At 46.7% G+C, this 12,623-nt stretch overlaps 4 protein-coding genes across 4 annotated transcripts; 3 read left to right on the top strand and 1 right to left on the bottom strand.

Moving 5' to 3' along the window:
* Positions 1-1,456: 1,456 nt before the first annotated feature.
* N7500_001195 (uncharacterized protein) lies at positions 1,457-3,424 on the top strand (the record flags this gene model as incomplete). Its single annotated transcript, XM_056672341.1, has 1 exon — positions 1,457-3,424. One exon carries the CDS (start codon positions 1,457-1,459, stop codon positions 3,422-3,424), a length of 1,968 nt encoding a protein of 655 aa, XP_056537914.1.
* A 2,700-nt stretch (positions 3,425-6,124) lies between these two features.
* N7500_001194 (uncharacterized protein) lies at positions 6,125-6,366 on the top strand (the record flags this gene model as incomplete). The annotated part of the gene is made up of 2 exons (XM_056672340.1): positions 6,125-6,257; positions 6,296-6,366. 2 exons carry the CDS (start codon positions 6,125-6,127, stop codon positions 6,364-6,366), a joined length of 204 nt encoding a protein of 67 aa, XP_056537913.1.
* A 908-nt stretch (positions 6,367-7,274) lies between these two features.
* On the top strand, positions 7,275-10,512 carry N7500_001193 (fungal specific transcription factor domain-containing protein; the record flags this gene model as incomplete). The annotated part of the gene is made up of 3 exons (XM_056672339.1): positions 7,275-7,278; positions 8,270-10,216; positions 10,286-10,512. 3 exons carry the CDS (start codon positions 7,275-7,277, stop codon positions 10,510-10,512), a joined length of 2,178 nt encoding a protein of 725 aa, XP_056537912.1.
* Positions 10,513-10,669: 157 nt separating this feature from the next.
* Positions 10,670-11,929, bottom strand: N7500_001192 (NAD(P)-dependent alcohol dehydrogenase; the record flags this gene model as incomplete). Its single annotated transcript, XM_056672338.1, has 3 exons — positions 10,670-11,623; positions 11,702-11,830; positions 11,906-11,929. The coding sequence occupies 3 exons, from the start codon at positions 11,927-11,929 to the stop codon at positions 10,670-10,672; spliced, it is 1,107 nt and encodes a 368-aa protein (XP_056537911.1).
* Positions 11,930-12,623: the final 694 nt, after the last annotated feature.

Here is a 12,623-nt window from a genome sequence, read left to right as displayed (position 1 = left end):
AGTAGGCTTAGTATCTTTTGAAAAAAAAAAAAAACGCCTGGGCAGTCAATATGATAATGATATCTTGCTTCAGCATTAGTGCTTACAATGCCAAACGCTCTCCCGGCGGGCCACCGGTTAAAATTTGCCGGACTCGGCATCTGACGGGGCTAACTCGGGGAGCTAGACGGTTTTAGTGGGCATTCCCAGCCCTGTATTTGATTTGGGAATATTATTAATTCCATCATGGGCTTCATACTTTGGGTATGTGCATTGTAGATCTATAATTGCAATATACCCGAAGCCCAACTAAAACGAAACTCTTTGCATATGTTGTTTCTCGCATGATAGAGCCAATTCGGGAACGGATTTCACAATCAATATTACTCTAGTGCTGACACGATGTGTTCCGTGGGAAAGACTGAGGCAAATGAAATATCGCTTACTAGCTCCTACTTACCCTCCTTACCTTGGTAAATATATTATGTAGGGCCGAGGTGCTACAGCCTGGTTCAATAAGTGCCATAGAATAGACCACAGAACTCTTAGCATATACCACGATTCAGGCTTATATTTATGCCCAAATATCAAAGATTTGCTCCATACTAGACAAGGTACTTACATTGTGCCTGTCGATCAACTGAGGTTTCAACGAAAAAGGTATGACATGTACATATGCACATATTATGTACTATCTAAGGTTCATGGAATACTATACACTGTACGAAGTACCGAGCCGGAAGCTTAATCCCATGAAAACATGCGGCATCCAGGTCAGGAAATGGCAAGCGACGAGAAATTCACAGAGTCGGCTTACGTCGTTATGTCAATGTGTCTAGTCGGTGAAAATGGAAATTGATATCCGCTTTCTGAATTATATACGTAGGTGGCATATCCCGATTGCAAAAATTTGGGGTTCATACATGACATATCCTGGAATCAGGGACTTGTTTGATATATATATTGCGGCAAATTTCTGTTTGAATGTTCATCCCGAAGTCTCCGATCTGATAAAACAGGGTCAACTTCAGGATCTGATAAAGGCAACTCTGTTGCCGATCGAGCCAAAAAAGGGAATATCGCTGTGGGTCCCGAATCTCGGGCTTATCTTCCTTGCACGGTGTTGATCTCCGATACTCAAAAAGGCTCGAAACAATTGCAATCTCGGTCCTTGGCATTTACGTCCTGGACAGAAATTCTCAAACTCGGTGATATTCTGTGTTGATCACACACATAGGGCCTGGGCACTGTACTTTTTTCTCCATTTAGCCACTCGGCAGGTTGAGAACATGTCGATCGTCATAAGTCTATCCAATCAAGAAGTCATCAAATCGAAACCAAACTCGAACCGACTTCGACGGCTTTTTTGTTAGACTTTTGACACGTAGTCTGCAGAAATGGTTATATAAAGAGCGATCTGCTGTGCCACATACTCGATTCTCACAGAAACCTAAGCATCGACCCGGTGCAGAACATCATGTTCTTTTTCTCCCTTCTGGTCCTATTGGCTGCTTCGCTATGTCAAGCCGCCTGTCCCTACGCGCATTTGGCAGATACCAGAGACCTCGACACAAGCATTAAATCTCGCTCTGATGTAGTGCTACCTCGTGCTACGCCGGGGAAGAAAGGCATCATGCTGTTGAACCGCATCAATCCCTCCTCATCGCAACTATACATTGCCAATGCAGATGGCACAAATGAACGCTCTTTGTTGGGCGATAACTCCAACTACGAATATCACGCTTCCTTCCATCCAGACGGTAAACACGTTGTCTTCACCACTGAACGAAACGGCGATGGCAACTCCGATATCTACATGGTCAACGTCGACGGCAGCGGTCTGAGACCAATCGCAACCACTCCCTCGGTTGAAGATGCAGCAGTCATCTCTCCCAATGGCAAATACGCCGCCTACGCATCCACAGCCGGCGTCTATACCTCCAACATCTGGCTCACAAACCTCGAGACCGGCGTTACCCGCAACCTCACCAATCAGACCGGTGTGACGGGCAAACCGGAATCACCGAATGGATTCTTTGCGCCTGCCTGGTCACCTGATGGGAAATGGATTGTCTTCTCCTCTGATCGAAACACTGCGTGGACCGGTCACGACAATGGCACTGGCTGGGAGCACACTCAGAAGCTGGCTATCTATGCCATCACTCCTGAGGGAACTGGTTTCCGTGAGGTGTACAGCAAACCAGATTACACCTACGGGTCACCCCGATTTTCCCCCGATGGCAAGCGAATTGTGTTCTACGAGATGACTGTTCAAGCAACTTGGGATGCGCGGTCGTCGTACTCTGTCAACTCCACAACCAACCAAATCGTTTCTGTGGACTTCAAAACGGGAACCGATTTTGTCCGACACACTAATACCTCCGGCATCAAGATCTACCCCCAGTATGTCTCGAAAACTGACATTGGATACTTGCTGAAGGGTGGAGACAACGGTGGTATTCACTATACCTCCAGCAAAAAGAAGATTCTCGGCGGTATGCGCTCGCCTGCGTGGTCCGCCGACGGCAAACACGTGGTCTACGAGAGGACCGGCTGGGAAATTCGGCCTTTGCAAAAGGAGCTGTGGTCCTGGGACTCGGAGTGGGATTACCGCTTCATGGATGTCTTCCCCGATCTCTCTCTCGATGGACAATTGACATTCACCTCCAAACAGACGGGTAGCCCCGGCAACTCGTCTGTGGCCGTGATGCCTCCTGGCGACACCGAATTTACCGTGGCATTCGATACGTACGAAACGGGTGCGCTCGACGAAGCCACCGTTGCCAAGGGCGGTGGTGGGTCTTTCCAACCATCATGGTCATCCGATGGTAAATGGATTACCTTCAGTCTGGGCTCGTGGTTCCAGAGCCGTGGCCAGAAGCCCGGCTGGATCTTCCGAACCAAGGCGGATGGATCGAGCTACGAGCAGCTCACCTTCGGCAACTCCTCCAACAAGGGTTTCCCCAGCTTCTCTCCCGACGGCAAGAAGATTGTGTATCGCGAATACCTGCCTGGATTTGGCCTGCGTCTGCTAGACCTGGAGTCCAACGAGACCACTACCCTAACAACAGAGCGTGACAACCTGCCATTCTTCTCGCCATCCGGCGAGTGGGTGCTATTCACGCGCAACATGACCGACTTGTCGAGAAACGAATTCTCAAACTATGAGGTGTGCATTATTCGTCCTGATGGAACGGATTTGACTGTTCTCACTACATCGTTTGCCAACGATGCCCATGCTGTCTGGACTGCTGATGGGCGTATTATGTGGTCTACTGGAATGTGGGGATTCCAGGCTGAGGCTGCGACTTATGATGATACATTCCAGCCCTACGGCCAGATTATGGTTATGAATGTTGACGGCTCGAACAAGACTGTTCTCACTGATAGTTTATGGGAGGATTCAATGCCGCGTTATGTACCAAATGAGTTTTTGGAACAGTAAAATGCGGCCTGTTCTAATGATAGAGTTTGAAATGCCGTATGATTATGGACCTCGGGTATAGCGGTATCAAAGGATTTCAAAATCAAATATCCAAGGTTGCTTATATTTTAGAAAAGAAAAGAGCTAAATTAGCCGAGCAGTGGCTAACTGTCTTCACTCCCCATATATTCCATAGAACAAGGACTTATATCCCATCTCCGAACATCCATATAATTACTTGATAGGAAAGAGTACGCTTGTGTCTTATCATTGTATGCAAATCCCCCAGGACTCCGGAAGTTGTATGTTGGGGAGTACAACAAAAACACCGGAGATTGGAACGGATATCATAAGCTCATTGGATGAGTAGTTAAATGTTGAATCTGAGCAAACATTGGTTATGAGCGACGTAGATAATAAAAACGAATTTCAGTATAACTCAGGCCACAAGCCTTCTCTTTCTCTCGAGGTGTCTCTTTCATCTTGGTCTAAATTCTCTCTTCCTAGTCAGACCGCTTCTCGTCCCACCTTATTTCGCGCAAGGCTCAGTCTCGACAATTAAGACAGCGAGCGGCGAACCGTACTCATGTTTTCCATTGAACATACCAATTTTCGCGTCTTAAAAGCGAAAATGACGCAAAGGATCACCGATGTGGGATTTATCGATATAAGCTTCCTCAAACTTCCCGAGAAGGAAGAGCGTCAGCTCTGTTTGAAGTGAGTATTCACGAGAGAAAACGTGTCATCGAGTCTAGTACATTACCAAACAACCTCATAATCTCTCTGTTCTTCCTACTAATCTCTCTATTTCGGTGGCCCAGTTGGCTCATGAAAGACCACGAGAGCCCTTTCGTTCGTGGAGCCACTGCCTCTCGTTTACTGGAGGCAAAAGGCTTTTGCGAGCGAGAATCCATACCCGAGCTCCGCGGAATAGTCACCAATATTGCACTGTCTCAATTGCCCAGCAAATGGCCATAGAAAACATACTCAGTACAGGAAATGTTTGACGAAGACAATTTACCGCTTAACGCTATTCTGATTAAACACAATCTCCATCTTGAACAAATAAGCCTGTCCAATCATTCAATATAATAATAGATGGATAATATCCATCAAATCGTAAGTGCTATCCATCTCGCACAAGTCTATCATGGGGATCCATACCCCAGAATTACGATGGTATCTCGCGAACAGAGCAGAGTTCTATGGATGTATTTCGAATGCTCAAGGACATTTTCTGAAACTTCCACCCCTAAGAGGAGGGAGAAAAGTATTTTCAAAGAAAAGAGGTAGGAATTGTAACTCAATTTATAGAATCCTTGATATGTGTAACCTCATTCACAGATGGACTTAGGGTCTGTCTGACGTTTTATTAGGTTAAAGTCCACGATAGCGGAGAGTTGAGGTTTTCCCAGATGTACTATGGGAGTGAAACGGGTGACGGTGAGACGTGGTGACTTGGTCCCGAAGTGAAAAGAATGCTTTTGACTGGTAGTAATTGGGCTGGGGAAATATCACGAGTTCGAAGGCTCTCCATAAGGTGGAGATATCTAAAAGGACTTCTAAAAAGGCTTTCGAATAGACACCACAAGTGCAAGTCAGGTACTACCCAGCCCTTCTATTGAGCCGCCATGTGAAATATACCTACCATCCGAGTGTCTTTAAACTCGTAGTCATCAACCGCAATATCACATAGATAGAGATAAACAAAGCTTGGAGATATATGATATCAGAGCACCATTATCTATGGGATTTTTTGAGAACAGAATCTGTGGTGGATAGTACAGTCAAGGAGGGCCTTAAAAGTGCAGTTTTTCATCGTCTAGATTGACATAATGACAATATAGAGCCTAATAAAAAACATCGTAGCTTTTATCACACTATAACGTAATCTTGACTCTTAATATCAATATCTTTCCTAAGTATAATATATCCGATCATATGGTTTAGAATAATTTATAAGACTTTTAAACGTTGAGCACTATAAGTGCCTTCCTAATATGCAAAAGATGCATGTTCAGTAGACATGCATTAACCCGTGCGCCCCGATCTTCCAGGAGGAATTAGTTCGTACATAGGGCCGACTACTTGGATGAATTTGTATAAATTCCAAAAAAAGAACATGTGCAAAAAAAGTGAGGTCGTGCCCGGGATCGAACCGGGATCGGTGGAATCAGAATCCACAGTGATAACCATTACACTACACAACCTTATTAGTTGATAGGAATAACATTAGAGTCTATATAGCCCTAAAATTCTCTACAACAACTCCAGGAAAAATAAAACTTTTGCGCCTCGGAATAGATTAGATTTGCGGGCAAAATCGCAAAAAATATAACAAGATCCAAAAAACAAGGTCGTGCCCGGGATCGAACCGGGATCGGTGGAATCAGAATCCACAGTGATGACCATTACACTACACAACCTGATTTGTTGGTTTAGGGTATCATAGTTGACATTATATTCTTTTCCATCAGATAGAGTTCATGGGTTAAACTCACCATTCTACGAAACTGAAAATAGGGAGAACTGTACAAACATCTAGCAAGAAAATCTGAGATATCCAAAAAATACTTCGAAAGGAGACATGAAACGGCCGCTTCGGTGGCTTGTAAGAAACCGTAGTTCTAAAAGCAGTCTCTAACCTACACAACCGGTTGTATTCAGTGAATCAGGCGCTACCGACTGATGTTGTGATCCGCGTATTCACTTCCATCAGACATGTTGCACTCGAGCCTGCAGGCATTGCGGAAAAACCACCAACAAAGTGCAAAACACAGCGACAGTCCGTATCCCGGACTCCCAGGCTACGACCCCAGATCTCCGGTCTCTTCCATGATCATTATTGCCCCGGGTATGTCGATTATTGGTTCGAATTTGGATAGGTTACAGGCATCTCGCGTGTGGTATCGGGTTACCAACACGACTACATATCCGAGTTCTTACGGGAAGTTGATCTCTAGCTTAGCAGCATGGGATTGAACGAGGACTATTGTTGGGAAAACCGATCATTGAGCTATACGGAACTGCGGTCACACAGACTGTCTCCTAGGGGTTTATCCACAGGTAGTACTTATTTTCATAAATCACAGGGAATTTGCCGGAAGCTATTCTTCAGAGTTGATACCTACTCCGGCCATGGGATAACCTAGACTACACTAAATCCCCTTGGTGACCTGATCGGCGGACTAATGCCTAGTATGCGAGGAATAAGTATTCTTCTGCGGTTAGACATTTGGAATCTAGTGGTATTAAGTACTCGCTGGGGTTTGTTGGTGTAAAAAAAATTAGGTCATCTACTAGCTGGGATAAAGCTCAGTATTGCTCACATCCGGGGGTTTGCTAGTGGCTAGGGCGTGTTGGTTACAAGTGCCACACTCGAAAGCAGAGACCAGTGACGCTATTCGCAACTTTGTTTACTGCGCAAGTCCTGCTGGCGGGGGGTGGATGCTAATTTACTTTCTCATCCGTTGAGAGCATACGACAGGGCGTTGATACTAGGTTTTGCCCCATCATTATAACCTCGCTATGCGTTGAGGTAGTAGGGTTAATCACAGTATCACCGTAATGTTCAATCTTGTTTTACTATATTAATTTGAGCGTTACTTAGCGTGACACGTTCAATGCGTGTCGCTTCTATTCGAACATTGGCTTGGATTTATATATATATCGAACGTAGAACGTTGAAGGAAGCCAAATGATCATTGAATCACCGAGAAATAAATTCCGAGTAGAACCAGCCAATTTGAGGAAATAAATTGTTTTCGAGATCTAACTACTTGTTGATATTTCAAGAGAGCTATAGCTGTCACTAGAGATTGAGGTAAAGCTCCAAATCTCTTAGCGCATTATTCACTTACTTCCCATCCCAATGAGTAAGTAAAACACTTGGTTTATAGATGCATCAATCCTGGCCCAATCATCAAATCAGGTTGTGTAGTGTAATGGTTATCACTGTGGATTCTGATTCCACCGATCCCGGTTCGATCCCGGGCACGACCTCTTTCTTTTTCCTTTTTTTATTTCAGGGATTTTTCTGATTTCCTTAATGTGGCCTGGAAATATATATTTTTATTTCAAAATCCTTGAGCCTAGACTTGAGCCTGAATCTAGACCCCCTGGATCTATACGAGAACCTTCTAACGCCCCAACTGGCCGGGAAACCTTGTGTCTGCGTGATTAGTTAATACGGGTTTAGCCCCGGCCTCAGGCCCCAGGCCCCCCAGGCCCCGGGGCTACCCTACCCATGGACATTCCGAATGAGTATCTCGAGAGGCACCCGAATGTCAAACAAACCACCATGCACTATTAGGTTCCAGTGGGTTGTGTCAATAACAATACAATGACAGAGAAACCATGTAAACCGTATACCAGACATAGAGAAGAGGTAAATCCAAACGCGTGACCCCCTGGGCAGCGCTACCGCAAATTTGGTTCCCGAAATCTTATTTCTGCCGATGTTCTTTCACCTTCCGATATAAACCTCATAACCATGACTGGGACTTTGAATGACCCTGTCGAAAATAACGGTTACGTCCGGTCACCATTGCCAACCAGAGTCCGTAGTGCTTGCGAAAGATGTCGTCGCCACAAATCTCGGGTAAAACCCCTTTGATCGGGATTCAGTGAAATATACTGATTCCAACTCGGACCTAGTGTGATCCTGTTCGGCCTTGTTCGGTTTGTATCCGAGCCAATGTTGATTGCCGACCACTCCCAACAACCCATTCACGGAGGAGCTCTCTGCCAAAGTAGGCTGTACGGCAGGATGCCTTAAACCTGTTCTTCTACTTACACGAGATAGTAGGCGCCTGGGCTCCAAACGAAACCAGCGACTTGACCGGCATCAATCTAATCAGCCTCCAGTGACAACTCCAGTGACCGGTGCCGAAAAATCTCCGGGTGGAAATGGCTCTGGTCGCGCCGAAAGAAGTCCTGACCAGAGTAGATCGATAGACGTGCACGTTAACGGCAATGATGCTGAATTTTCCGCTGGAGGGCAGAATATGTCTTCGTCCCTCGACTGCGGGGAAGCCGAATCTGCCATAGGAATTGCTCGCAGAATTTGTCAACTTGGCAGCCATAACATCGATGAACAAACCACATCCGCAATTCCTGGCTATCAGGCCAGCAGCGGTGGCTCCGTGGTAAATTCGGCAACTGGCCAACGCATTCCGATCTCTTCCATCTTGAGGCAGCCGTTCCCTCCCATGGAACTCGTATACAGTCTGTTGGAAGATTATTTTGATGCTATACACTGGTTTTCTCTCGCCATTTACGAGCCAAAATTCAGAAAGAGCCTCCTTTCCATTGCGGATGGCTCTGCATATCCCTCACAAAGACCGTTTCTCGTACTGTTAGCCATGATGCTTGCAATGGCATCATGGTACCGCTCCCAGAGAAGTTTTGCCGATCTGGCTGATAACAACGATTATATGGAGAAATTAAGTGCGGACTTGCTGGGGCTGGTTGAGTCCAATCTGGTGGAATTGATGGACCAACCTTCAATCACCTCCGCCCAGACCTGCATTCTCTTAGGATCGCATCACGTCTATCACGGCCGTCCAAATCTCTCCTTTTCCTTATTAGGAGCAACGATAAAGATGGCTCAGTCCTTAGGAATGCATCGGGGGCTTGGACGGGGCGAGTTCGAAAATATCGAGGAAAGAAAAAGAGTGTGGTGGACGATCTACACATGGGATAGGTTCGCGTCAATTACCTATGGCCGTCCACTGGGCATAAACGACAAGGATTGCAATCTTGACATGCCAGCGGATGTGTTCGAGAACCCTAAGTTTGTTGCTCCAGCCACCGGTCAGACTAGCCCCATATGCTATTCAACTTACCAGAGGGAGTTAAATCAGCTGTATTTGATTGCATCGCCTGCCCTCAAGACCGTTTTTGGCTCACGGACTCTCAGGACGTCCGAACAGCTAAACGGCGACACATATTTTGCATTAGTCAGGCACGCCACCGAGAACCTCCAGAAATGGCGATCATGCCTACCGAGCCATCTAGCCTTGGATGTTGATCGAGACTTTGGGCCCGATGATAGACCGAGCTTGAGAGCACACGCCTTGCAGTCCTTGTCGCTACAACTGACTTACGACAACGTTCTAATTGTGTTGCATCGGCCTTTGCTGGCACGGCAGGTCGATCATCTCTATACCGTGAATAAGCAATCACCAGAGGAAAGCATCACAGATAGGATTATGTATCATCCGAGCACCGCTCCATCCGTGGCCCGGTCGAACCCATCTCTCGACTCCACATTCCCCAATACCCAGGCTACAAGTCCGGATCTATGGATGAATGCCGCAACAAGAACATCGAGGGTAACCGAAATGCCTGTTCTAGCCCAGCTTGCCACCGACAGTCATCTCGGCGCCTTTCTTGCCATCAACCTATTCAACGCCGCAATCGTTTTGGCTGTCATGGCTCTCTCAGAGCCTCTTTCCGATACCGCTCAGGAAGTGAAGCGCACAATTACTCGCATTCTTCGTCTGCAGGATCTGCTCGGTAGACGGTTTGCACTATCGAAACAAAGCACGGCTGTGCTGAAGAACGTTGTTATCATGCTCCTCCGTCGTGAATCTGCTGCCATGCTTGCTCCGATTACCGGAACAAGCCAGGTAATGGGTCACCAACCTTTACAGACCATGCCAGATCCGTCATTGATTTCTGTTGAAGATACACTTCGGATGCCGCTTGATGCGGCCTGGGATTCTCGCAATCCTCTTGCTAGAGACCAACGTTTACCGGATCTCAGTAGGGCTGATCGCCTTAACAACAGCTTAACATCTGTCCAATATGGTAAGAAAATTATCACTGATACGAGTCCGCTTACATGATGGAACTTGCTAACGCAAATATATTTTTCAGCCTTGGGTCCAGGGGATCGCTCCGGCATTCCTGTTGGTGGAGATAACAATCAATTTCGTGAGTTGGTTGAGCCAGGCATACAAACACATGAAGTATGGCAGCCAGCAGAATACGATTGGAGTATGCCTGGTCAGTCTCGGCAGGCTCTAGAAAACAACCAACAGGATACTATTGAAGGTGGGTTGTATTGGTTATGGGACATGACGTGGAATGGAGCTGGAGGGTGATGGGGGTGTATCAATCACCACGAACATAAAGAGATGTATAGAGGGTAATTACTCAAGCAAAATGCAATCATTACACGTTGCATATCATAATAAGGCCCATTCAGGTAGTAACATGTTCAATTTTGTTGTCATGAATCTAATGTCCTGAAGACATGGGCTATACTGAACTTGCTCTTGTCTGTTCCTCGTCAACATTCGGGCCGTAGATCACACTCTTAATCCCACCTCGACCAGCAACATTTTTGAAAGCCTCCTCAGCCTGACTGAAAGAATACTCATGAGTGACGAGACCATCCAGCCTGATTCTACGCGAGTCCAGCAATCCAATGGCCAATTTGAAGTCCCCGGGTCCATACCGAAAGCTTCCTTTGAAAACAATCTCTTTATCGCAGATCTGACCAACTGGAACCGATAGGTTCGGTTTCCCCAGTCCCACTTGAATGAACGTCCCACCCTGCGCGAGAGCAAGGATACCACAGTTCAGACAGGGCTCCGCCCCAGTGGCATCCAGAGCAATATCAGCACAATCCAAACCAGCAGTTGCCAACAAATCTGCCGCATTCTTCTCCGCCGTCTCGCCGATCATTTGGTATGTGTGCGTAGCACCATATTTGACCGCAGACGCAAGCCGAGCCGGGACAACATCCACAGCAACTACTGTTGAAGCACCAAAGGCCCGTGCAACAGCGCAGCAGAGCAACCCGACAGGCCCAGCTCCGAATATGATTACCGATTGATCCTGCATAAAGCCCGCCAATCGACAGCTGTGCACAGCTACACTCAGAGGCTCGATCAGGGTACCGTCACGCAGGGATATGTGGGGTGGAAGCTTAAAACAGCATTCTGCAGGCAATCGGTAGTATGTAGCGAGCGTTCCGTCATAGGGAGGTGTTGCGGCAAAGCGCATAGCCTGGCAGAGGTTGTATCGACCGTTGCGACAATGATTGCAGGTGTTGCAGGCGATGCCGGGTTCGAGAACGACACGGTCTCCAATGGCGAGGCCTTGGACTCCACTTCCGCTCTCTACTACCACTCCTGTTGACTCGTGGCCCAGGGTTATGGGGCCTTCGACGACGTATGGGCCTATTCGGCCATGTTGCCAGTAGTGGACCTGTGTGCCGGGAGGATTGTATTAGTTTGAATTGCAATGAGGAAAGGGAAATTGGAAATTTCAACTAATTGCACTCACATCTGAGCCACAGAGACCTGTTGCCATGACTCGGACTATGACATCTCGGTCTGACTGAAGTGTGGGTTTGCTGCGTTCTTCGAATGCAAATGTGCCTCCGGGATGTAGTACGAAGGCCTGATTGGCAGTCTATATGGATTTTTTGGGGTGAGTAGATGTAATATAAACCCATGGGCTTGGGTCATGGATTAGGGTTAGGACTACCTGGTCAACTTCTGTGACAGTCATGTTTGCAGTTTTCTTTTTTAGAGTTGAGCGGGCAAAGCTTTTGGGATCCTACTGAGCTTTAAATATTATGAATATGAAAATTTTACCCACTCAGTCACATTATACAGAACTTGAGTTTGCGGACGGATCCTATATATTGTAACTTATCCGGCGGATGGTCGACGGGCCTGTGTCCAAGAAGCCGGGCTAGCAGTACGGAATAGCTGTTCAATGAGGAAACAAACAGAAAGAATTCCCGGCTCAGATCATTTGTTACTCGCAAATTTACTTCATTTCTCATATTTATTCCCCACATATCCCGATTTCAAATCCCGGGAAGTTCAGGAACCGGGACCTTTCGTATGTTAGCCCGTTGATATTCGCCACCGGAACCGAGACTAGGGCTCCACCTTATACTCCCCGGAACCGTTCAACTCCCCACAGGCCGAAATTGATGGATATTCAATGTGTTGGAACTTTGACTGGTAGGGCTAAATGATCAATAATAGTGTCCCTTTTCCGAGCCGGCAAAGAATGCCTAGAAGCCAAGCTATAGCTATATCCTATATTGCCCAATAACAATCCCGAGCCATGAAAACATATGGATTCGGCAAACCCCCGAAATGGTGACCCCATGATGTACCTCAGGATCCATTTCCCCGTCATCCTGGAGAAAAATTCTATTCTTCACGTGTCTGGGGTATAAATGTAAAGT

The sequence above is a fragment of the Penicillium coprophilum genome (assembly GCF_028826855.1).
Source record: "Penicillium coprophilum strain IBT 35676 chromosome Unknown utg000001l_segment0_segment0, whole genome shotgun sequence".
NCBI classification, from domain to species: domain Eukaryota; kingdom Fungi; phylum Ascomycota; class Eurotiomycetes; order Eurotiales; family Aspergillaceae; genus Penicillium; species Penicillium coprophilum.
The sequence above is the reverse complement of the archived record's forward strand: the minus strand, read 5'-3'. Positions and strand labels throughout refer to the sequence as shown.